This window comes from Diceros bicornis, chromosome 2 (genome assembly GCF_020826845.1).
Source record: "Diceros bicornis minor isolate mBicDic1 chromosome 2, mDicBic1.mat.cur, whole genome shotgun sequence".
Taxonomy (NCBI): domain Eukaryota; kingdom Metazoa; phylum Chordata; class Mammalia; order Perissodactyla; family Rhinocerotidae; genus Diceros; species Diceros bicornis.
In genome coordinates this window covers 15150571-15176189 of record NC_080741.1, presented here as the reverse complement: position 1 = coordinate 15176189, position 25619 = coordinate 15150571, and the positions used below count along the sequence as shown (strand labels likewise).

The 25619-nt window shown below is 45.1% G+C and overlaps 1 protein-coding gene across 2 annotated transcripts; it reads left to right on the top strand.

Moving 5' to 3' along the window:
- The first annotated feature begins 523 nt into the window (after positions 1 to 523).
- CLDN18 (claudin 18) lies at positions 524 to 25361 on the top strand. 2 transcript variants are annotated; one of them, XM_058549074.1, is made up of 5 exons: positions 524 to 743; positions 19196 to 19360; positions 19978 to 20095; positions 24112 to 24222; positions 25190 to 25361. In XM_058549074.1, the coding sequence occupies exons 1-5, from the start codon at positions 524 to 526 to the stop codon at positions 25359 to 25361; spliced, it is 786 nt and encodes a 261-aa protein (XP_058405057.1). The 2 variants fall into 2 exon arrangements, with proteins under 2 accessions (XP_058405057.1, XP_058405048.1); XM_058549065.1 differs by lacking the exon at positions 524 to 743 and adding an exon at positions 9905 to 10124.
- The last annotated feature ends 258 nt before the right edge of the window (positions 25362 to 25619 follow it).

The following is a 25619-nucleotide window of genomic DNA, read 5'->3' as shown; positions in this document are numbered from 1 at the left end:
ATAGAACATAATATAGTGATTAATGAGAATCAACTGTATTTCATCCTGCCTTATAACCAGCCTTACCTAAGTTTTTTAACTGAAGCAGCAGCCGGTACCTTTGGAGGACCCCGTGGATAAAGCCCTTTCATCTCCAGGTCTTTCGTGGCTTGGCTGCTGGAAGCCCTGCTGCCCTACCTGCAAGGCCTTCCAGGTATCGCCATCCGCTCTTGCTTTACCCTTTACAGAGGGGAACCTGGCTAATCAGGAAAGAAACTCCCTCACAAGGTAAACAGCGAGTAGAGTGTACATATGATGGAAAATAAATGGCTCTTGGTACCATGTTGTGGGAATTATCTCACTTAGGTCGATAAAGGAGCAGGGTGAACCCTGGTGGCACTGTTGAGTCCCCTCCTCCATCACACGGCCCATTCGTGACGTGTGCACCAGCCTCTTCGAGAAAACTCCATCGCTACACTGAGCACTCTCAGAACTGGGTTGTCCCTCTGTCGTGTGGCACTCTGTGTCAACACTGTACCCCACCATGGCCGTGACCGCCTGCCAGGGCTTGGGGTTCATGATTTCACTGATTGGGATTGCGGGCATCATTGCTGCCACCTGCATGGACCAGTGGAGCACCCAGGACCTGTACAACAACCCGGTGACAGCTGTATTCAACTACCAAGGGCTGTGGCGCTCCTGTGTCCGAGAGAGCTCTGGCTTCACCGAGTGCCGGGGCTACTTCACCCTGCTGGGGCTGCCAGGTAAGGGCCGGCGGCCTGCTAGGCTGCGGGGGGAGATGCGGTAGACAGGAGACTGCAGCCTCTGCCTGGGCACCACAGAGGGACAGCTGGGAAGGGAGGAACAACAGCCCCCATCAGCAGAGTGAGAACAGGAGTACAGGAGCCTTAGGGAGATGAGCTTTCTGGAGCTGTCAGCCACCTGTTCCCCTAACTGGATGGTGCCCAATTCTCCCCAAGGGGCACTTTTTAAAATAACTCTTTGTGAGCAATGGCATTGAGTGTCAATCACCACAGAACAGGATTCAGGAGACCTAGACTTTAGCCATTTCCTTCCTTTAGCCCCAAGATTCCTCCTCCCTGAATTGGAGACTATGAATCTCCTGAACTAAGTTCCATCTCCAATCCCCTGTGTGTCTGGTCCCAGCTTCCAGGGAAGCCTAAGCATGCAGCAGCAACAGAAATGGGGCAGAGGAAAGGACCAGAGAAAAAGAACTGAGTGCTCTATTTCTTTGGGTTCTGCCAGATGGGCCCCTTCTCTGTGGCTCCAGGCTCTTGACCTCCAGAAAATATGGATCACCCAGAACTAGATTCAGGGCACTCTCTCCACGGAGGACTCTTGTGGCAAGTGAACTCTGCCACGCAGGGAAAGCTGTGTGGGCTGTGATGCTCGCCTCCCCAGATCAGCGTATTAGCTACACAGGATTGTGTGTTTGCTTGCTTAGTAGAGTGGTCATTTTAACTTGAAGAAAAATTTAAATCACGAGAGTAGAGAATATTAAAAGTGTCTTTCACTCAAGTAACAGAGTAAGACAATGAATAAACTTGTCATTTTTATTTTTTAGTTCTTTGTTCCCTACATAGATACATATCAAAGTCTTGAGAGGGGTGTCGATCTAAGGCTGGCATCGTAAGGAGGATCAGAAATAGAAAGTAGGACTGTCTCCCCAGGAACTTGTCATTTGACTGCAGGGTCAAAACGTAGACACACACAGAAGGTAACAAGTGAAGACTTCAGGCACACGATGATTCGTTCTTTTATACCTTACACATTTATTGATGTGAGCTCACTACAATCTCAGGGTTTAGTGGACCTGGCACCCCCGAAAATATGAAAGCGCACTCCAGGCTGGGTATGACAAGGTGCCAAGTGAGGAGGACAGAAGTCAGTGCTGCAGGAGATGAGATGAGAATGGAACTGCTCAGGGAAGGTTCCACCAAGGAGGAAAAACCACAAATGAACCTTGAAAGATAGTTAGGATTAGGAGGGGCAGCATCACAGAAGGAAAATCAGCATGAGCAGAGGCTTGAGGGTGCTGGCACCCACGTCTTACTCAGGGGAAAATGAAAGACTGACCATGGCTGGAGGGGAGGGTGTATCTGGGGACGATTATGGAGAGCACTGAATGCCAAGCTAAGAGGAGAAGGGACTGGATGTAAACAGGAGAATGTGAGCCAGATCAGTGGGTGCCAGCTGCCAATTCAGTGGTGTCTCCCTCCACTAGACACCGGAGGGAAGGTGAGCCACTCCCTGGTCCCTGTGTCCTGCTGACCCCTCCTTCACTCCAGGTCTAACCACCCATCCTGGGATTCTCCCTCACCTCAAATGCAAAATGCCCACGACCTCTCCAGAGGCTAGGAGCTGGGTCCATGCAGAGCTAGAGGCCACGACAGAGAGAATCAGCCTGGGGCTGACCTCCTGCCGCACACAGCACCTCCATGACATCTGAGGAGTTCATACTGCTTCTCGAAGCGCAAATAACCACAGTAAATCATGCACTAGCCTTGAGTAAACTTGTATACCGTGTGTAATCTCCACAAACCACCCTGTGAGCTTGGTGCTATTATTACCACCCTTTTAGAAACAAGGAAACTGAGCTTGTGTAACCCGCCCAAGGTCGCATACAGATGGAGTCAGGGCTCAGACCCTGCCCTGCCTGCACCTAAGCCCCAGCCCACAGCCCCAACAGGGAGCCCCGAAGCTCTCAGACACAAGCAGAAACCTCTCCTCACCCAAGGCAGAAACCCCCAGTGCAGAGGCGCCTTCCTAGCCTCACCTCTTGCCTAAGTTTGGTGCCGCAGCCCCACACAGACCTCTCCTTGGGGGTGTCCTGGACTAACAACAGCTGCCAACACACTCCATATTCATCTTACACATGGAGACTCACAGGGGCAAAGAGACTTGCCCAAGCTCACAGAGTTAAAACTGGGCTGGGCTGAAACTGCCTGTTAGGCCTTCTCTTAGAACCTGTGTGTGTGTGTGTGTGTGTGTGCGTGTGTGTGTGTGTGTGTGTGAGAGAGAGAAAATCCTGTGATTAGGTAGTTTAGAGAAGTATTTTTCAAAAGGAATTTTGTAGGAATCCCTTTTAAAGGAAAAAAATTCTTGCAGATCCTCAATGTTGATTTAAATTATACTTATTTTAATGTCATTTTAACATATACAATAGATTTAAATTCCTAATGCATATAAATCTTACACGAGTACAAAACCACATTTGCAAATATAACATAAATAACACTAAAAAAACTAATAAATCTAAATTTAAAAATAAATTTGGTGTGAGGGACAGTGTTAATTTGCATTTGGAGATTAACAGGACAAAGACACAGCCTCCAGTCCCATTTCGTATTTCACCTGCTTCAGTGTTTTGACTTCAATATTATTAATTTGCATAGATTTGTTTTACAAAATGGTGCTAATAAGTTCGAGGTACTCACACCTCACACTTAACCTCAACCCCGTCAAGGAATCATCCTCTCACATCTGTGGTAATGAGGTGTCTGCAACTTGATAGCTCTTTGCAGGTCTTCATCCTAGGAGGTGAGGTGTGTTGTGGTGCTACTGAAATGCGGCTCAAACGCTATCGACATAACTATTTCTGGAATTGGGGAGGGAAAGTTCTCTGCTGTGTAGTTACTGCCACTAATTGTTGCAATCAGGTATGTGCAAAGACAGGATGGTACAGTGCTTGCTGGTGATGCTACTGTGATATTGACCACCAGGGCACAGGTGTCTGAGTACCACAAGGTGGGGAGAAATCCCCCCAACTCCGTGTTCTGTGTGAGCTAGACAGAACCCTTTGTTAATGTGGCAGTTGAGAATATCCCTTGGCTGTCCCCTGGTGTAAAAATGATCATAAACACCAATATAAACATAAACCATAAGTGGCCAGCCAGAGGATCTGGAACGTGCTTGTTTTAGTTTTCCTTCCTTTAATTGAAATGAAAGCACAGAATTTTAAAATTTCCATTGAGAAGCTACACACTTCCAAGAATGCAAACACAGATTCTCAGGATCAGAGGGAAGAAGTCAGGCACAACCAAACCCTCCAGAGAAACCCTAGGCATATGACTGGTGGCCACCTTCCTAGATCAAATCATTTCATGGCCCATAACCAGCAGCCAACCTGTCCTGGGCTGAGTGAGTATAGACAAGGTCCCCTCTTGGCAGGGATAAGGAAGGAAAAGCAAAGGCCTTTGGTCCTCTCACACATGCAGAAGTAATAGGGAAAGAAACAATGACACAGAAATTGTGGCATTAGAAGGAACAGTTATTCATTCAACACACAGTTGTTGAGCACTTACTAGTTCCAAGCTGTCTGCACATAGATATCAAAAGCCTCACAAATCTAGAAAGAGAGACATAGAGGAAACAGACCATTGCCATACAAAGTTCCTCAACCTCAGCACTATTGATATGCTGGGCCATATAATTCTTTTTGTAGGAGGCTGTCCTGTGCATTATAGGATATTTAGCAGCACCCCTGGTCTCCACCCACTAGAGAGAAGTAGCAGCACCCTCTCCCTTCCCAGTTGTGACAACCAAAAATGTCCCTAGACATTGCCACGTGTCCCCTAGGGCACTAAATCAGCCCCAGTTAAGAATCATTGCAATAGGGCTGGCCCAGTGGTGTAGTGGTTAAGTTCGCGCACTTCGCTTTGCCAGCCTGGGGTTCTCAGGTTCGGATCCCGGGCATGGCTCATGCTACGGCAGTGTCCCATATGCAAATTGGAGGAAGATGGGCACAGATGTTAGCTCAGGGCTAATCTTCCTCACCAAAAAGAGGAAGATTGGCAGCGGATGTTAGCTCAGGGCCCATCTTCCTCACAAAAAAAAAAAAAAAGAAAGAAACACTGCCATGAAGTATAGCAAGTGTCATGGTGTCATGTATGGTACAGGGTGCAGACATAAGGAGAGAGAAGACTTCCTAAAGGAAATGACAGCTGAGCTGAGTTACCAATGACATGTGTGAGGTACCCAAGAAAAGAAAGACGTAAATAGAAACACCATCTGGAAAAGACACAGTGGCATGAGAGAGTGTAGTGTGTTAAGAAAATTAAAATAACTTAGTTCTGTTTGTGTGTGATATGAGCTGGGGAGGGGGTACAATACAACGACATGCGTTAAGCACTTGGGAAAAATATCTGTAAATATTTGGCAAGAATCAAAATGATTTTTTGATTTTTTTTTTTTACATTTTTTCCTAAAAAAAATGTACAAGTCTTACTTAAAGGGAAATATATACTACAGTTTCCTAGATAGGAATATTATAAAGATGGGAATTTGTCCCTAATTGATGTATAATAATAAATAATATATTAATTAATTTATTAATAATAATAAAAAATTTATTGAGACCTTACTAGGCACCAGGCATTGGGTTAAGGAATTAACATATATTAATATACTTAAGTTACATAACTATATATACCTACACTTTAATTTTCACGACAACCCTATGAGGTAAGTAGTATTATAATCTCCGTTTTATAGATGAGGAGACCGAAGCCCAGCAAGGTTACAGGATGTCCTAACGACCCTATAGTACTGAGCAGTAAGTGTAGTAATGGGTGGCAGGGGAGGATTCAAACCCAGGGCAGACTTCTTCCAGAGCCCAAGTGCTTCTCCATTATGAGAATTCTAACCAAAACACCACTAAGAGTTTTCCTTTGGGAACATGACAAAGTGTTTATCTACAAGAAGAGCAGATGAAATTAACTTTTAAAAGTTTTTTTTTTTAAAGAATAAAATAAAAGTGAGGGCTAACTCTGTCAGATATTCAATCGAATTTTAAAGCTGTGAAAATTAAAGGTGTGCTTTGACCCAAAGATGGACAGACAGGTCAATGGAACAAAATCTAAAATTAGGAAGACACACATGTGAATTCAATACAGCATTTACTATAATACAGCATTAATAGAGCATTTACAAAGCAATGGGGCAGGGGAAAGTTAGTCAATAGGGGCTGCAGAAATTTTTGATTATATACCAAAATAGATTCCAGATTAATTAAATGTAAAAATACATAAAATAGTTTTAAATCTTCTAAAATTCTAAAATGACCCTAAAATCACTTCTATCTCCTAAATGGAAAATAAATTCCTAAGCATAGAAATGATGGAGGAAACCACGAAGGAAACATAAACTCATTTGACTATATCATTCAACAAATATTTAGTAAGCATGTTTTATGCACCAGGGACTGGTGAGCACATTTTTTTCTAAAACCATTGAAAAAGTTAAAAAGCAAATAATCAATGGGAAAAGATCTTTATCATAGCAATATATTAAGATCTTTAACAAATAAATAATTCATATAAATTTATAGGAAAAGTGCTAAAATTCCAGTAAATAAATGAGGAAGTACAAAGTGACGATGCAAGAAAAGGAAGAAAACAAATGCTTCATAAATATTTGTTTAAAAAAAAAGAAATCTACAAATTCATTAGTAATCAAAGTGATACAAATTAAAACAAGTGATCATGTATAACTTACCGAATTCACCAAGTAGTGAGACAAGATCTTTCAAATACTGCTGCTGGGAATGAAATTTGTAGAAAACAATTTGGTTCTACATAAAAAAGATTTTTTAAAACTTCACACCTTTTGACATCTTAATTCCACTCTCAGGAATCTATCCTAAAAAAGTAATCAAAAATGCCAGCAGAGAGTTACATGTAAAAATGTTCATCATAACATTGTTTTTCATACAGAATATTTGGAGGAAGGGTACAATCCAACTGTATAAGAATAGATGCCATTGAGGTGAATAAGAGCATTTCCATGTAATGGAATACCAATGTTTTTATGTTAAAATACTAATTTTCTCATATCAAATTAAATGTTTAATATTAAACATATTAAATGATGTTTACAAGGAGCTTTAATTGCAAATGTATGCAATTAAGTGAAAAGAGCACAACATCAAATTGTATAATCTCTTAATCATGAAAAAATATATACACAGAGAATAGATAAAAAGGAAGTATGCCAAATATTTTGTCTAGGATTCAAAATTATGAAGGATTTGTTAAAATCTTCTCTATTTCCAAATTTTCTATTATTAGCACCAAACGGTGGAATCACAAATTAGGGATATACAATGTGGTAATATTTTAAAAGAAAAAAATTAATAGATGTATCAATTATTTGTCTTGCTAGCATACTAATCTTACTCCTCCCTAATTCCTAGCCATACTATTGTATATTGCTATTTGACCACCATTTTTGCCTAATTTTACCATAGATGGTGTTACGTTAATATTGCTAGAAAGCTATAAAGAAAAAGTAGGGGAAATGTTTTCTCCAATGTCAATAAAATAATATAAGCTCCTGGAAATTTATAACCCAAAATGACACTGCCAGAGACGCATTTAAACCTCAATATAGGAATTATTTCTCCTACGAAGTCAAAAAAAAATTTGCTCAATTTTAAAGGTGATTAAACAAACTTGTACCAACCTCATTATTGTTAAACAGAATCAGACTTTGAATTATCAGAGATACATTTAATACCTTTTAACAAAGCCTATTGCCGTGATCAAGGAAGCCAGATTTTCCTCTGTGGATCCCCAATTCACTCTTTGGCAGTGACAGCTAAGGCAATGGTCCACTCATTTCAGAGCACAGAAAACTCACCAGAAAGTAAAAAATCTCATCTTCCAGATGTTTTAAAACATGTCAATATTTGTTTCACATAAAAAAAAAATTGTGCAGAGTTACAATTTCTCTCTACTCATTCAGTATTCTACCCAGATAGAGATAGCTTTAGTTTATCCTTTAAAATTAACTTTTCCTTCTTCCAAAAAAATCAAGTCACTGTCACCATTTCAAACAAGAAAGAAAGCTTAATTCATTACTCCCTAAACAACTTTTTTCCCTGTCTTACAATTTTGCATAAAAACATTTGCATAGGGAAGCAGGAGGGAAAACTACCATGGGTGAGAATAGATAACTTGTAATAACCTATTTTTTATATTTTGCCATTTTTGATCTATTATTTTGGCAGTATTATTGTCAATGTGTTTGGGGGGTGTTAGACAAATGTCATAAAATGAAGTCTGGAAACCAAACTGTGACAGATCTCTTTATGAATAAAAAGCCTGCCTCTTGGTTGACATAAGAGTAAAATGGATTCTGTCCACAGAAACAGTGGCAAATTCACTCCCGAATTATTCCAACATTTTCCAATCTAATTGATTAATCCTCATCCACCAGCAGAGACCAGAGTCCCTTTTTCTAGTCGCCGCCTCCCCACCTCTTAGACGTGGCCTTGTAGCTCAGTTTAGGGGATACACAGCCACCAACACTATTCCATTTTAAGTCACATACTCTTGCTTACACTCTTATTTTGAGTTTTCTGGTTCATGCTTCATTCTTGACACACACTGATCACAGAACCTAGAGCAAGGTGTGCAGTTGAGGGGAGTGTCGCCTCCATTCAAATTAGGCGGGAGCCCTTCCATATTTGCTCTCTGTGTTTGCTGGGAGTAAAGCTGTGGGAGTGGTGGCAGTGTGCACCCAAGATAACGTTGCAATGTCCAGATGGACAGGCTTGTTTCCTGGACAACATGTACAGGTTAGAGATTGGGGTGTGGGGGTGTGGGGGTGTGTTTCAGGACCTTGAAATCCAGATTTGGGGAAGGGCTAATTCAAATGTATCTGAATTCAGAGACCAGACACACATGACCACAGGAAGCCGCAGGTCAATCAATTCTCTAACAAAATCGAATTGTGTAGACAAAATGCAAGGGCTGATCTCCAGCCAATTTTCTTTTTCATGATTATATAACACCAATATATTTTGACCAATTGTAGTGAAAACTTTTCAGCAAAATGTGGAAGACAGTGTGTGAAATCTCAAAGGGCTCTGAAGTATTTTAGTCTAGTTCCCACATGAAAACACACCATGTTAATGACAGTGTCCGCAGAAGATCCTAGGTCTCTCAGTGACCTGGTCAGGGTCTTTGGCCCAGCCAGCCCTGGTCCCTCCTCTGGCCTTTGTGGAACCTTCTGTGTCTACCACATGGTTCTGTGGTTCTTGTCGCATGAGCGATAGGGTGAGATGGAGGATGGCTTGCTCCTTCTCATCCCAGTTCCAATACCTGCGGACCAAGAGCATATCTCCAGGACTTGGCTTCCTCTTCTCAAAAGTCGGGACAACTGTGCCCGCCCCTGCCACTTCCTCACTCCATATGCAAGCAGAGAAAGAGCACCAGACTGGAGGTTGAGGGGAGGGCTCCACCTCTGTGCGTTTAAAGCATCGGTGGCTCAAGGCACTTGAAGAAGTTTCTTAACCTATTTGCACCTCACTTGACTCACCCAAATATATATATATATGTGGGGAATAATAATACCCGCCCTACCCATTTCTGTCAGGTCAAAATGGAAAGATGTAAGTGAAAGTGGTTTATGAGTTGTGAGGGGAAAGTGTGCAAGTCTGGTTTAGGACGGAGCTTCCTGGGGCCATTTTATTGTACCGAGGTCAGCCCGGTGGTTTCCCGTGAGGAGCAGAGCCCGAGGAAGGGCCTGCGGGGTCTCTCGGCGTGCCGGATGTCAGCTCTGCCCCGGATGGTGGCGTCTCGGGGCGGAGCCCAGCCGGGATGGGGGCGGCTGGCACGGCCGCGGGGAGGGGGGGGGAGGGCGTCCACTCGGGCCGCTCAGCTCTCCACCAGCTGGGCCTGCGCAGCTCAGCAAGACAAGTGCCTCTTGGGGCCGCTTCCCTGACAAATGAAAAAATAATGCCCTTGAACCAAGAGTGAAACTGAACTATCTAAGGAAAACACTGTGAGCAAACACCGAGAGCCAGGGAACCCGTCCGATTCGAGCGGCTCCCCTGGGGAGCGCGGTGGGCCCACACCGTCCAGCCGGGGCAGGCGGCGGCCGCAGGCCCGGGGCCAAGGCCATGTCCACCACCACCTGCCAAGTGGTGGGCTTCCTCCTGGCCGTGCTGGGCCTGGCGGGCTGCATCGCCGCCACGGGGATGGACACGTGGAGCACCCAGGACCTGTACGACAACCCCGTCACCGCCGTGTTCCAGTACGAAGGGCTGTGGCAGAGCTGCGTGAGGCAGAGCTCGGGCTTCAGCGAGTGCCGGCCCTACTTCACCATCCTGGGCCTGCCAGGTAGGCGCCAGCGGTGCCCGGGCCAGCCCGGAGGGCGGGCAGGGGCTGTGCTCTCACTGCGGCCAGGAGGGACCCCACCGCAGGCCCGGAGCCCGCACCCACCCCTCAGTGTGACCCCGCGGCGTTGGCTCCGAATAAAAGATGTGAATCAGAGAAGCTGGCCCAGGTCAAAGACGGCCATAATCAAACAGGAGAAAAGCAGAGAATTCAGACTCAAGTCAGAGGAATCAGTAGTAAGGAAGCAGGTCCTGAAAAGAATGGGTCTGTTGTGGGGTCATGCTAGGAGAATAGACTAGAATAATGTTCCTCAAGGAGAAAATTAATTGTGTGCATGTATGCGCATGTGACTTGCCCCTGCCTGCACATCCATGAGATTAGAGAAGTGAGATGGTGAATATTTTCTTATAGCCGAAAGAGTTTTTTGAGAGCTAATTTCATTTCATTTTCAGTTCAATTCAATTTTTCTTTGAAAAGTTGGAGACTCTATAAGTGCCAAAAAAAATATTGCCATTAAATTAGAAATATTCTTTTTGTGCATTTGTGTTGAAAAGTTCTGGTATGCACTCACAACGTATGTCAGAATAGAATTATAAAATTATAATTATATTATAATAATTTCAGAATATAAATATAATTATAAATGTGATGTCCTTTCACCCTTGAAGGTGAAATAAGTTAAAACTCTGCTTTTAATACAGATACCTATTTTCAAATATGCATCATAGGAATTTTGCATTCTGGATACTATGGGAGCTTTACTTGTATTTTTTTTTTTTTAAGCAAAAAGAAAATAAAATGTCAGGCTAATCAGTGGCTGCAAAGAGTGGCCAAGATGTGAGTTTGGTGAGGAAAGGAAAAGAGTGTTGGGTTTTGCCTCTCTGAAACAAACACCTTGAAAAAAGGTAGGTGGAAATAAATTTGCATGAAACTGTGAAGAGCCTGTGAAGCCCTCGAAATTGAATTGTGAAAAGCAATTCAAAAATTCATCTTCATTTTCAGAAAGAGATAGAAGATAGGTGACAGCGTAGAAGAATTGGGTTGTTTACTGCATTGGAAGCCACTCATATTGCAGGACCAACAGGATCACGGGCTCCATGGAAAGACCTGCTTAGGGAAGCAAGGGAGGTAGACCCTGGCCGGAGGGGAGGAAGCCACGGAGGAGGAGGGATTATGCTATAGTGGGAGAGGAGAGGTCAGAAGGGAGGAGGTGCACGACCATGGATTGTTGACTTGCTAGCTGCACCCAATTTTAACTATTAAATGAAGAAAAAAAGATTGACCTCATATTCAAAATTAAGGCATGACATCCCATAATTTCATGCTCAATAATCTCTTCCCAAGGCCCCATCACACGTTATCAATCTCTGCTCAGTCTGTATCTTTCCATACGTGGGGCTCCCAAATATTCACAAGCTCCTAAGTGGCCAAACCCCTTCACTGCCCCTCTCACTTGTCTTTCCTGTTCTCCCGAGGGATCCCATCCTCCATGAGCCCTCTCAGAATCTCCCCTCCTCTCCCCCTTGGCACTTCTACTCCCTGCAGAACAAGATTCCCTCCTCCTCTCCCGTCCAAGGCCGACCTCTGCACCAGGCTCTGCAGGCCCCCCACCATCCTGTCTGCTGGTCCAGGCTGATCAGCCCCTCTCCTTCTTGCCTTGTTCTTCGCTCCTCCTCACTTATACCTGTATCCTGCTTTCCTGGAAAATCTCTCGATTCTGATCATTGTCAAGTTCTGTCTCTCCCTCGGTCACTAACAACCAAATTAAAGGACTAAATTTTTCTACATCTCTCACTCTTAACTCTTCTCAATCTGGTTTCTGTCCTTCATCTCTTTAGAGCGTTTACTCCTTTGACTATAGCGAAGGCTCAGGTGGTATCTTAGTTCTCATCTCCCTAGGTATTTCAAAACCCAACACCTTTGATAGCTCCCCACTCCCAGCTTAATTAGGTGAAGACATGACAGCCTGACACCCATACCTTCCTACCTCCCTCACCTCCCTTCCCTGATCTCTCTCTTACTGTTCCTCTGCCCTCAGCATGTGCTTCTCCCTGTCCGTTTACTATACTCTGGGCTTGGTCTTGGACACCCATTGCCCCCACTGCCTGAATGACCCCCCTACCATCTCCATCTCCACAAATCTTCCCATGTGCGAGGTCCAGTTCAAATACCACCTCCTCCCAGAAGCCTCCTCACATCCCCACATTGAAGAGGATCCCACAGATCTCTGTACCAAACCTAGAGTATTCTGATAGCATTGAGCATATTCCCCCCTCATGACACTGCTCACAATTCTGACAAGCTGAAAAACTCCTGGCAGCCATCACAGAGGTGTACCTCAGCCTGCCTGTCGGGAGCAAGGGAACAAGATTCCACCAAAAGCCAGGAAAGACATTTCTTGGGACCCACCTTGCAGAAAAGGGGATACTTGAAATCACTGACAATCTGTGGCCATGGAGAACAGCGTGGACTGAAGAATAGCCAGTCCTTGTGCAGCAAGAGTGACTACAATGTAAATCAGCATCCCGAAATGCAAATATTTGTTTCATGACTTAAGATTTGGCCGACTGAGGTAAGGGTGGGCGGGAAAATTACTGGGAGGAAAAGGCTGAAAAGAAACTCAAAAGCTGAAGGCAGGAACATAAGGAGATGGAGCAGCCAGAAAGGAGGCCAGAGCGTGGTGTGTGGACACTTGGGATCCTGGGGGAGCTGGAACATTAACCAGCCAGGACCTGAGGCCTAAAGGGGATTCAGCCATCAGAAACAGCCGCTGAAAGCATTTTCTTGAGAATGACAAGGGGCCTAGGGAAGAGAGACTTGACGCAGAGAAGCTGGGTGAAATGCCTGGAGAGAGAAATGGAAGATTATGGAGAGTTTAGTTTTGACCTGGAACTCAGAGGAGTACCACCTTCCAGCAGAAAAGTAAGCCTTATAGTGCTATAAAGGCATGAGGCAGTTACCATTATAATACTTTAGTTAATAATCATAATAATCACTACCAATTATTCAATTCTTCCTAAGTATAAGCTCTTTTCCTGCAAAATCTCACTTAACTTTTCATTCATCTGATAAAAATGTATCACATTTAGTTGGAACTTACAGCCACAGAATAATTTCATTCCATTCAGCTAGCTGTATGATGTAACCTACAGATAGAGGAATGAGGCAGACAGTGGCAGTAGCAGGGCTGTTTACCTGTGTACTACCGGCTCCATGTAATTTATAGCCCAAGATTCCCTCTCACTGTGTTCCAAACATTCAATGTAGCATGGAGTTCTCCAAGGACAGTGCACAGAAATAAAAACAGCTACCATTTATTGGACTGCACATAGACTGTCCAGCTTAATCTTCACAACAATACAGGGAAATATGTATTAGCTTTATTTTTACAAAAGTGGAAACTGAGGCTCAGAGAGGGGGGCAAGGTAACATATCTAAGCTCCCATGGATAGAAGATGGCAGAAGCAGGATATGAACACAAGGCTGAAAGATTTCCAAGTCTGTGTCTTTCCCCTGCCCCATGCTCAGGCCCTGTTTCTACATTCCAGCTGGAAGCAGCTGCCTTAGAATTGAAGAGACTGGTCTGGGCTTGAGCACAATAAGAGTAGAGAGAGCATGGGCACCTTGACTCATTTATAGCAACATCACTAACAATGCACAACTAGGAGTACTTAGTACTTAACTTAAAGGAATACTTAGTTTAAAGTACTTACTTTAGTACATTCTAAATTCCCCTCCATGGAGACAGTGGAAGGAAAAAGCAAAGGGCAGTCAATGAGCAGGATGGAGAGGGGGCAAAGACCTGGCAAACTTATATCCCTGGCTCTTGTGATGACATCATAGTCAAGTAACGTTTCTTCTAATGTGTTTGCAAATATTTGGACTGAATTTGGTGCAGTGGCAGGGCTCTACGGTTAGAGGCAGGTGAGTTGGGTTCAAAGGCGTAGCTTGGTCACCTACATCTCTTGACCTCACTGTCCCCATCTGTGAAATGCCTCACAATAAGGCATTTGTGTCAAAGTGCTCTGTGACCCATTTACAAGCTCTAACTCTTGATGTCGTTAAATCATTACTTTCATGTCTACACCACCCAAAACTCTCAAACGGTTAGGACATTTGATCTTCCAGATTTTTTTCTTCTCTTTCTTCTCTCTTTTATGAATCCAAATATCCAAAGTAAAAACTGTTTAGGATCTTTTTTTTCTCCTTTCCATCCCGTATTCCACCTGTGTTCTGAGCACTTCACTGGTTCTCGGCCCCTTTGCAGGCACTGAGAGTCTTGATTTTTTTTCATACAACTGGCTGCATTTCCCGCTTTCTACCTCAATGTGAAAATACTCAGCCACTGGAGAGCTAGGGAGTTTCCCATCAGCTGTCAATCATATTTACCCACACAGGAATGGGGGGTTTTAAGGAAACCACAATTTAACCACTAGAACAATCCCACAAAATCTAAAGCAAAATTCCATAAGGGAAAATAATATGAAACTGCTCTCAGGTATCCTTTCTAAAGGAGCTTCCCTGTTTATTTCTTCTTACAATTGGCTGAATGTTTCACATCAAGTCTAGTGCTCGTGATCCTGTGACCCCGCTTGTCTTTCCCCAATGTCTGGTGGAAGAAACTGGCCCCGGGAGGTGGAGTGCTTATAAGTTAGTCATCAAGTTGAAGTGAGATCTGGGGGAGCCTCTTGTTGTTCGGTCCAGCTGCTTTCCCTTTCTTCAACAGAGACATGTTTTAGCAGAAATATGCCTTTTTAAATATGTGGACAAACTTCTAAATGTGTACACACTATTGTACATCTGAAGGTGATCCCACAGAGAACTGAGAACACATCCACAAAGCCCAAGAGAACTTGTACCTTAGGTATAAAATGAGGCTGCTTGCCCTGATTTCTCGATGGTCAAAGCTGTGTTGGAATCCGAATGCCTCCTCAGCTTGTGGTTGTGGAGGTTGCTGCTTTGATAGCAAGGACAGCCACCCACAGAGCATGCCCCGGCTTGAACTAGTCAGTGGTGGGGCATCATTTCTTGGTGGGGACACACATCCTCAGAGTTATGTAGTTGGACCCCACCTTAGCAGTGAAAATGAAGAGCAATGAGGATGGAAGCCATCCACACTGCCTCACCCATCAGCCTGCTCCCCGGCGCATTGCCAGCCAGATCCTGAGCCCATTTTTCCTGATCTTCCCGCCACCTTGGTCCAGGCCTTTCTCCTCCTCCTCCTCTGAAATCTTCTTCAGCTCTTGCGTGTTGCATTCCCTCACACAGGACTCTTTCAAATCCTCAACCATAATTTATCACCATGTGAGAGGATTCAGGTTTGTACACAGTACAAGCCAAAGCCATGTGGGGTAGGAGAGAGATAACTTCTCTTTAGGGAAAGGGAGGGAAGTAGTATTTACTGAGCCTGCCTTAGTCTATGCTGGTGCCAAGTAGCATCTGATCCTCACAACATCTCCAGATATCTCTATCCCACTCCAAAGTCGAGGAAACTCAGCTTCAGTGAGGTTAAAAGACTTGCCTAATGACACTCACCTGGTACCACATCGTTCTGTAGGATTTCACGAGCTACAAAGGACCTCCATATTGGTTCCCTGGGATCTCTGGAGAATCTAGGCCCTTCCACCCTATTCTGAAGGGCCTTTCCTCTGAGGTCTGGCCTCTGACTTCCCTCCTCTGGGCTCTCCTCCTTGAACTCCTCCACTAGCCTTTCCTGCCTCCAATCTGAGGCCAAGCTGTGCCTGAAGGTATGGGTCCTCTCCTCTCCCCATCCCCCCCCCCAGCCCCCCAACAAAAGGCCCCAGGTCCAGGCCTTTGGCTCCTGGTGACTTGCTGTCTTGTCAGCCCCACCCCCACCCCCCACCCCCCACCCCCCAGCCAGCTCAGTGATGTCAGCCACTGGGAACTCTCTTTCCTCTCAAATCCCCACTCTAAGCACCTCTTCCTGAGCCCTCTTGAGGGCTGTTTTCCCAGATTACATCTTGAAATTTTATGTTATTGAACAATTAAATGAAAATCTCCAGGGGTGGGGTCAAAACATTAATATTTCTTGAAAAGTTTCCCCAAGAGATGCCAAGGTACAGCGAGGGTTGGGAACCACACCCAAAGGCACCTTGCCTGGCGGTCCATTGCTACTTTGGGGGAATAAGATATTTTGCAACAGGGCGGGAACACTGAGTTCCCATTTTTCTGTTTCCTTCTGTCAGCCCTGACTCCTGCCCACCCTTCAGGTCTGATAATGCCTCATTGTTCTTGGGAAAGAAGGCTGTAGTCACACCTTTGGTGCAGGGAATCAGTCTGTAGAGCCCGTTGACTCACCGTTATCAGCTGATAAGCCTATGCCTCTTGCTCAGAATATCAAATAAGAGACAGAGTGGCTAAAAGAGAAACCTATCGTGAAGTCTGGGGCTGCCCCACAATGTCCTCTCCATAGCTGTCCTGAAGCACAGGCTTATAGTTTAATTATGCGTGTTAAAGAGAACTAGAACCACAGCGTGAGCTACTGTCAGAAAGTAGTACTATTATGATTCCTTAGCCAAGGTACTCCCAATGTGAAAAGAAATTTGAGGTTCAAGATTCCCAGTAAAAATATAATCTTCCCAGGTTGTAAGCTGCCTGATGGCAGAGATTATTTCTCATGAAACTTTATACCTCCTACAGCATCTGGCAAAGGGTTTTGCAGAGAATTTGAGCTTCAAAATACTTAATGAATGAATAAGTGAATTCATGGATGAGTGTACGAATACGTTAACGTTATGACTGTGAGAGTACACAACGTGTGCTGGATGAATACACAAAGGTGTAGACGAGTACACAAGTAGATGACACATGCTTGCATTTGTTAGTGAGGAAATGAACAGGGTGTTTGTTCCCAGTATCTTGGGCCAGCAAAGCCAATGGGCAAGGCTTTGGAGAACAGAGGTGACATGCTGGAGCCCTCCCATGTTAGGAGTGGATCCAAGGGCCACTCCAAGGCCCTCATGAGTTCTCTTTCCCTTACTGTGATCACCGTGGCTCTCGCATCAGAACTCAGCTGCAAGCCCAAGATGCCAATGTTAATCAATTCTCCCAGGAATGAATGGTCAGATCCTAGAGGATTGATCCACACCAGAAATCAACACATTTACCCTAGGAATATAGTTGTTAATAGGACCAAGACTGATGATGGCTGCTTGTAGAATTCTCTTCCCAGCAGAGAAGCAAAGTTAAAATCAGAAGTTTCTTTAGGGAGAAGAGAATCAGAATCAAGTGAATGGAGGTCAGTGGCATAGAACTAGAGTAGAGGGATACCGTCATCTCTGCACAGGGAGATACCTGATGAGAAAGGGGCCAGGGCCTCCATTCCTCAGACACTGCAGAAGGTTCTTTAATGATTCTGCATGATCTACCTCTCCTTTTTCAATATAATTTAATTGATCGCCAATTCTTCCATCGTCACAAATTGCTTTGTGATACACACTTTAGAGTGAATGAGCTGGCAGCTCCGCTGATATTGGCCATATTTGAGATGGAAATCTTCCCAAAGAGATGAGAGAGAATTCCCTACCAGGACTCCCTTGTCTTGAGAGTCACATTTATAAATAGTCTTCTGGGACAGGTTATTCCCTGAGACGATTTTTGGAGAATATTCCTTTATACATTCTTAGCATCCCTTTCAGAGCATGACATTTATGACCGAGTCTCCAAGTTAGGAGGGTACAGCCTGTTAGGAGTTTACAGATCCCTGTACCTTGACGGCAGTCAGAACTCTGCCAGTTTTTCCGGGGTAAGGTACCTCAAAGCAATGTACTGTGATGGGAGAGTAACCATTTTGAGACATTTCTGGGTTTGACCCCCAGCTCCGCTTTTTCCTTGATGTGTATCCTTAGGTAAGTTACTTAACCTCTGAGTCTCGATTTCTTCAACTGTAAAACAGAGGTAATAATATTACCTACACTGCAGGCGGTTTTTTTAATGTGGATTAAATTTTTTAATGAAAAATTCTTTAATGAAAAGCCCCTAATAGCTTTCAATCAAAAGCAGCAATTGGCTATGACACCCAGGGCAGGACGGAGCTTTGTGCTTTCCTTCACACAGTTCTTCAGTTCTGCTCTCCCAGAACAGCCCACACTAGGGGCCTTTCCCTCTGGAAGACACCAAAGATTCACTTGTCTTCCTTTTGTAAAATTTGTTATGCTTGTAGCGGACATGTTTAATGACTGTCTTTCCCCCTTTGGGGAAGCTCCATGAGGGCAGAGACCCTGTCTGACCTGTTAATTACTGTCAATCCTGTGCCTAGTCATGGGGCTCAGTACGAAACTGTTGAGATGAGTCACTGCACTTTAAGGAAGTACTGGAAACTACTTAGATGTACCTGGAGGGGAGGTCACGCAGGAGAATCCCAGCAGGACCAACAGCTTCCATTGATTCCTGGAAAGGGAAGGGCCAAAAAACTGTGGTTCTGTTGAAAAGCCTGAGATTGATATAGTAGTTTTTTATATATACCCAAAATCACAGCTCACCAAGACCCTAGTAGTCCCTTTGGAAAGAGGCAAAAATACAGTGCCTTTGGTATATCATCTAGTGACCTTGCTTCATTATATGCTATAAATGAATACTGGGTTTTCCTAAAGTGGACCCAACTATATGAAGCATTGAGCCCATATGGAAAGACTAGAGAAGAAAGATGTTTGGGTTAGAAGTCAAAGCAACACAGTTTTACTATAAGCTCTATCAATAAATTTTAACGTCACCTTAGTCTAGCCGTTTCCCCTTCCTGGACCCCAGATTATCAAGCTTTAAAATGAGGAAATGAAATAGTTAAATTCCATTGGCCCTCCCAGCTCCAACAGTCCATAATTTTCTCATTCTACAGACATTCACATGCATGTCCTTCATCAATCAGAAGATTGTAAGTGATGGTTTTGCATTTCCCACATCTCCACATCCTCTGACAATGACAGGGTTCACGGTTTATGGAATTGCTATCTCTCAGAAGTTTGGTGCTGGTTGGTTGTGGTTGCTTTGTTTTATTAACAAAGCTTTGTTCAGGTGGTCTTATTTGTTCTGCTTGTGTCTTGCCCCTTGTCCCACAGCCATGCTGCAGGCAGTGAGAGCCCTGATGGTGGTGGGCATTGTCCTGGGTGCCATTGGCCTCCTGGTGTCCATCTTCGCCCTGAAGTGCATCCGCATTGGCAGCATGGGGGACTCTGCCAAGGCCAACATGACACTTACCTCTGGGATCATGTTCATCATCTCAGGTAAACAAGGAGCCCTCTCTCAAATGGGCTTCTGGGAATGTCAAAGCAAGATCATTCTGGCAGAAGAAACATGGCTTCTCCCTACTGAATGTGGTTTGAACACGGATCAGAGCTTTACACACTTGGATTCAAAATCTGAGATTAATGCCCAATTACACTCTACAGAATCATCACAAGTGCTAAGGTCCCTCTTAGCTGCCAACCCCGCCCAATTATAAGAGACTCTCAACCCTAAGGTAGCATGTGACTCAATCCCTAAAGGCATTACTTTGATAAGACTCTAGAAAATGATTTTAAGGGAAGAGCTCTTGACATAGTCAAAGGACCAGGCCCAAAATATTTGTACTATTAACCCCTGGTCCCAAAATGCATGGAAAATCTCTTTCTGCGCACATACAAATCCTCCCACAATTAGGGAGATAAGAGAGTCTAAGCACCTAACACAACATCTGGCACATAGTGGGAATTCAATAATCGGTCCTTGGATTGACCGTTCTGTTATGGGAATGGGGTGTTGTGCAGCCTGCTCCTCTAAACTCATTTAAGCATACATTGCCCCAGAAACACTGTGATCCCTTTAAGACTGACTCTGGAGCTTTCTTATTCTTTGCTCACAGGTATTTGTGCAATCGCTGGAGTGTCTGTGTTTGCCAACATGCTGGTTACTAACTTCTGGATGTCTACAGCTAACATGTACACCGGCATGGGTGGGATGGTACAGACTGTTCAGACCAGGTAACCTCCTAATCTAGTCTCAGTATTCCTGGTGAATATTGTTGTAAAAATCCGATTAAACACGTATGCCTAATGTGATTGTCAGTGCCTGAAATAGCAAAAATTTATCAGAGGCAACCATGCCATATCGTAAATCAACAATGATCTGTAAATTCATAAACTTCATTTCAGTGAAATATCCTTGGTGATATGACTTGAGGCTGATCTGACATTTGCATTGAAATATAGCGACAGTTCACAGTATTTATCTAACACTCTTACACAGGCCCCATTGTGGTGGCAATGAAACAGGCACTATTAACCCAGACGTGTAAATGTGTATCAACCCACATCTCCAGTCCATGATGGGAACCTGGCGAGGGACAGGTAAAAGCCTGAATAGAAAGGAGCAAGATGCAGGATAGGTGAGAAAAGTAATGTTTCTTCCTTGTACAGCTGCTTCTTTCTCTCACTCATTAATTCACTCATTTTACAAAGGTATTGAGCACCTGCGGTGAGCCAGGAACTGTTCTGAGTGCTGGGGATAAAGACAAGGTCCGCATTCTCATGGAGGTTACGGTCTAGGAGAGGGAGATGAAACCCCACTATAATTTGATGTCTGAAGGAGGGTAGAAGTTTTAAAAGAGGGAAGAGCAATTCCAACACCTGTATTCATTTAGCCGCTTCAAAGGAACATATTTCATGGCAAGAAGCAGCAGCAAATTCCTGAAGGAGCAAGATCTTGTTCTGGGAGAACAATGTAAACATTATACCTAAGTGACTTGTTATCTCTGGAATGGATACACTTGGTATTTCTCCAGCCACACCATCATGGGATACAGACAGGGTGTGAGGACGTATAACTCCATTACTTTCTGGCTCCCTGGAATTCCAGTCCCCACCCATGTTTCTCTTTGTTTCAAGAATGAGAAGGAAGTGATCCCCATAAGCTGCCCTCATCCTCCTCCGTGGGCCTCCCATGGTCTCCTGGTTACAAGGGCAACTTAGAAGTACACTGACTGACTCGTCCTGGTTTTCCTGGGACTTTCCCAGCTTTAGCACTGAAAGTCCCACATCCTGGGAAACTCCTCCATCACAGGCAAATCAGGATGGTTGTCACCCTATTTAGAAGAGCTCACCTTCTCCCGAGTATCCGGGTACCTACTGTCACTGCTCCTGACCAGAGGAGTCACCCACCCAGCTGGCACCCACCACTAATGCCTGCCATCACTCTCTCACGCCATCTCCCTGGAACCTGCCCCTGTCCCTTGGGCAGGCAGCCTCAGTCCTGAGATTGAAATTACAGGATTCTGAAAGGCCTCCAGAACGTCATCCTCCACGGATGGGCTGCAGTTTTCCCCCTTCCTTCTGTCTTCTCATCTTCTCTACCCAGAAGTCACACAAGACAGCATAGCTGCCAAGAATGATCTTGGTCCCAGGATCCTCCCCTCTGCCATTGCTGCATTGAGTGTAACATGGGCAGAGTCTAAGCCCTGGACCAGAGCTACAAACTGCCGGCCTTCACTCAATACATGGCTTGTGAGGTGTTTTGTATTAGCCTTTCATTTTATAACCTGAATTAATCACCAACTTTTAAAAATTAGGAGTGTCGCAGGTTGAGTTACTCAGAAACAGATCCTGAGGATCTATGTGCAAGTGATTTATTAAAGAAAGGGAGACTGGATGGGGAGTGGGACAAGCAGGACAAGGAAGGGGGTGATTTCAGATTAAGTCTTGGACTCAGCCTGATCCTAGGGAGCTGTGGGGCGTGAATTATACCTCAGAGTTGTCTTGACTCCAAACTTTCACACTTCGGCACCCGTCAGCCTCTGTGCACCCTGAACCAAAGCCAGAACTCCAGGGGGTGTCACGGGGGGCCGGCAGGTAAAGACAAAAGAACATAGGAGCTGGGGAAGAGACACAGAAATGTTGCAGGGACAGAGGGGACCTGGGCAGAGCACCATTAGTGCCTGCTACAAGGAGATTTCACACCACACACACACACATACCTGTTTTTCCAGCTTCTTGTAAAAAAATCAGAAGATCTGGCAGCCCTGTGCCCTCATTCTCATATGGCAACAATCTCTGCAGCCGAGAGGCAGCTGCCCCTTTAGCTGGACTCACACTCTGCAGTTTACCCCAGGCCCCACCACGTTCAAATGGCCCAACTCAGAGGCCATTTATCATCATGCTTATGGGTTTTTCCCCATATGAAAGAGTTAAGAAAGTGAAATATTTTCTTATACCCAGCCCACTTCACTCATTTAAGTTTCTTACCTGTCCCAGGTAGGTATCTAAGTTTGCTAACCTTCACCAAGAGGGTCTAAGTGGAGGAATCGGCCTCATTCCCCATGCACAGAGATAGTATAGCTTAATGATTAACAATGAGGGCTTTGGATGCAGAGGGACTTGCATTTGAATTCGGGCAATGCCATGTCCTTCCTGGGTCTTTGGAAAAGTTACTTAATCTCTCTGAGCCTCAATTTCCTCATCTCTAAAGTGGGAGTGATAAATCCTATCACAGTGGCTGTTGGGAGAATTAAATGAGATTGTGATAAAAGTTTCTATCACAGTGTCAGTAAGGACTCAATAAATGGTCGTGATTGTTGTTATCATCATTAACATTAGGCAGTCACTCAACCATCTATAGAGGTGTCAAGGACAGGCGCTCTGTCTGTGCCAGGGCAGAGGGGCGAAGGTTGTCCCCAGGAGACTCACCCAGGGCTCCCCAGGAGGAGCCCCGCGAAGAGGTCAGCTGTTAAGCTCCCAGCCCCACTGAGGAGGACAAGAGGGTAGGATGGGGTTCTTCATTCCAAGGCAACAGCCCTCAAACCAAATGTCTGTCTTTTCCTAGTCCAAACGAAGTAAAAATAGCCTACAGGTAAATTTTCTCCCAGAACTATTTCAAGGCCTGGGCTCTGTCAGCCAGCTTTGCCCTTCGCATTACCCAGGTCCTCAGGTCTGCACACATATTGCTGTCTTCCGACTGCTGGTATAATGTTCTTAGTTTGTGATTTTAAACATACCAGCGGTTCATGGTGTTCCACAAACATCCCCATGCTCTTGAGGAAGACAAAGGGAACCTCTGAGAGCAGGTATCCCTCGAGCTGTGCTCTCCTTTCTCCAGGGCTCTTGGAGATGAAGGGAAAGTTCCAGCTAACACTGAAGTGCCCACTGACATCCTAACAGTTTTTGGTCACCAAGGATTTGGTCCCTCTCTCCACCATCCGCAAATGTCCGTTTGGAATCAGAATTATTTTATTCTCGGAAGATTTGTTCTCAGACAGTCCTGTTCTGATGTCACCGAGTCCCATTGGAGGCAGCCCTCTCAGGGGAAGGGTGCCAGCTTTGGAGTCAGGCCACCAAAGGTTAGACTCCAGTGTAGGCTGGGACAGAAGCACCCTGACGGTGGGTTCTGTCTGTCTTGTTCACCCCCACGTCCCAGCGCCAGGGCAGTGCCAGGCACATAGTAGAGTCCAATAAATACTTGTTGAACAAATGAGCAAACAATGAATGAGAGAATGAACAGTCACTTCCCATTAGTTCTTTCTGCAGATAACGCTCCTGCCTGCAGGGGTGGTTGCCGGGGTTCCTTGAGTTAGATAAGACGACAGCTTCTTGGCCCACAGTAAGAATTCAAGGGACCAAAATCCCTTCAGAAATAACTGGAGACATTCCATATCTCTCGAACTTCTCTTGCCAAACCTTTAAGACACTCTCCTTTGCCAATAGGGAGGGAGGGAGGGGGGTTTCCTGAGATATTTCTCTGAGCTTAGAGACTTGTAATTACTTCTCTGCCTGAGTGATGCCAGGGGCCCAAGAATCCCCCTGCTGTTTTGCTGAGTAACTTCAGTTCCAAGTCTATTCTCCAGGGCACCTGAGCATGAAGGCTGTGACCCAAAGGAGTGTGTGCTCGGGGGGCATGGGTGGGGATAGGCTTGGAATCCAGAGAGGACAGGTGTGGCCAGGTGCAGTGTGTGGAGTCTGGAGAGTCGAGTCACCCACATTCACAGCCACATTCACATCTCCCCACTCAGGTACACCTTTGGTTCAGCTCTGTTCGTGGGCTGGGTCGCTGGAGGCCTCACGCTAATCGGAGGCGTGATGATGTGCATCGCCTGCCGGGGCCTGGCGCCCGAGGACACCAGGTGCGTCTCCCCGTCCAGTGCAATCAGACGTTTGATCCGAGTCTGTCTTAACCTATAATTTGCAAGCAGAATAACAGTCTAGGGATATGGAAGAATTTTATTGACTAAAGGATCATGAACCTTCCCTTTTATGGGGAACCTAAAGAACAGAAGAGGAATATTTCAGCCTGAGCAGATTTAGGAATGATCCTATTTGAAGGAAAAACCCATCCCTCTAGGTTCTCTCTGACGCCAGTGTCCTGTTCCTCAACGGTTCTCAGCTGCAGCAGTTTTGTCCCCCAGGGGATATTTAGGAACATCTGAAAACTCTTTTGAGTGTTACCACTTTAGGGGGGTGGTGGGTGCTACTGGCATCTAGTGGATGGAGGCCAGGATTCTGCTACACCTCCGACAATGCTCAGGACAGGGCCCCGCAACAAAGAAGCGTCCGTTCCAAAGTGGCAGTAGTATGTACCGCTGCTGAGAAACCCTGCTTAACTCTGTAAATGGACCTGGAGCTGGGAGACCTGCATTCAAGTCCGGTTCTACTGCTAACTAGCCCTGGGACCTCCAGCCAGTCACCTGCCATCTCTGGGCCTCTGTTAGCTCCTCCATAAACTGAGCAGATTAGAGGAGACAGGCTGCGTGTTCGTATCTTCCAGCTCACAAATTCTGTGATTCTGTGGCCTAACCACATTCCCCTGGACATTATTTCTGGTTCAGCCTCATTTTAATTGATTAACAGAGGGAACTCACCAGTCACTAACTATCAGCTTTAATAGAAAGCAAGAAATTCTGCTCGACTGCAGAGGCAGAAAAACCAGGGTCTCAAAGCCAGGGGTAACCAGCTGCCTCAGTTTGCCTGGGACCAGGGCTTTCCTGGGACACTGGACTTGCAGTGTTAAACTGACACCTGCCAGGGTAAATGGGGTGGTTTGTCCTCCTACCAAGTACATCTCTGCTCATGGAACGTTTCTTTTTCTTTCAGCTACAAAGCCGTGTCTTATCACGCCTCAGGCCACAATGTCGCCTACAAGCCTGGAGGCTTCAAGGTCGGCACCAGCTTTGGATCCAACACCAAAAACAAGAGGATATACGATGGGGGTGCCCGCACAGAGGACGAGGTACAATCTCATCCTTCCAAGTACGACTACGTGTAGCACTCCAAGACACCTCGTGTGGGCAGAAGAAACCCCCCAATTAGAGGTCACCCAAAAAACAAGGACATTTACCTTGATTCCTGATTGCTTCTGACTCACAGCTGGAAGTTAGCAAAGCCTGCGGTGAGGCCAGATGGTCTTGGCCACACGTCTCTGTCTCTAAATGTTCCATCACAAAACAGCTGGGTTCTCAGATATGAATTAGAGGCTAGAGTTCACATTTTCCAATCCTCTATTTCTTTTCTTTTAATATAACCT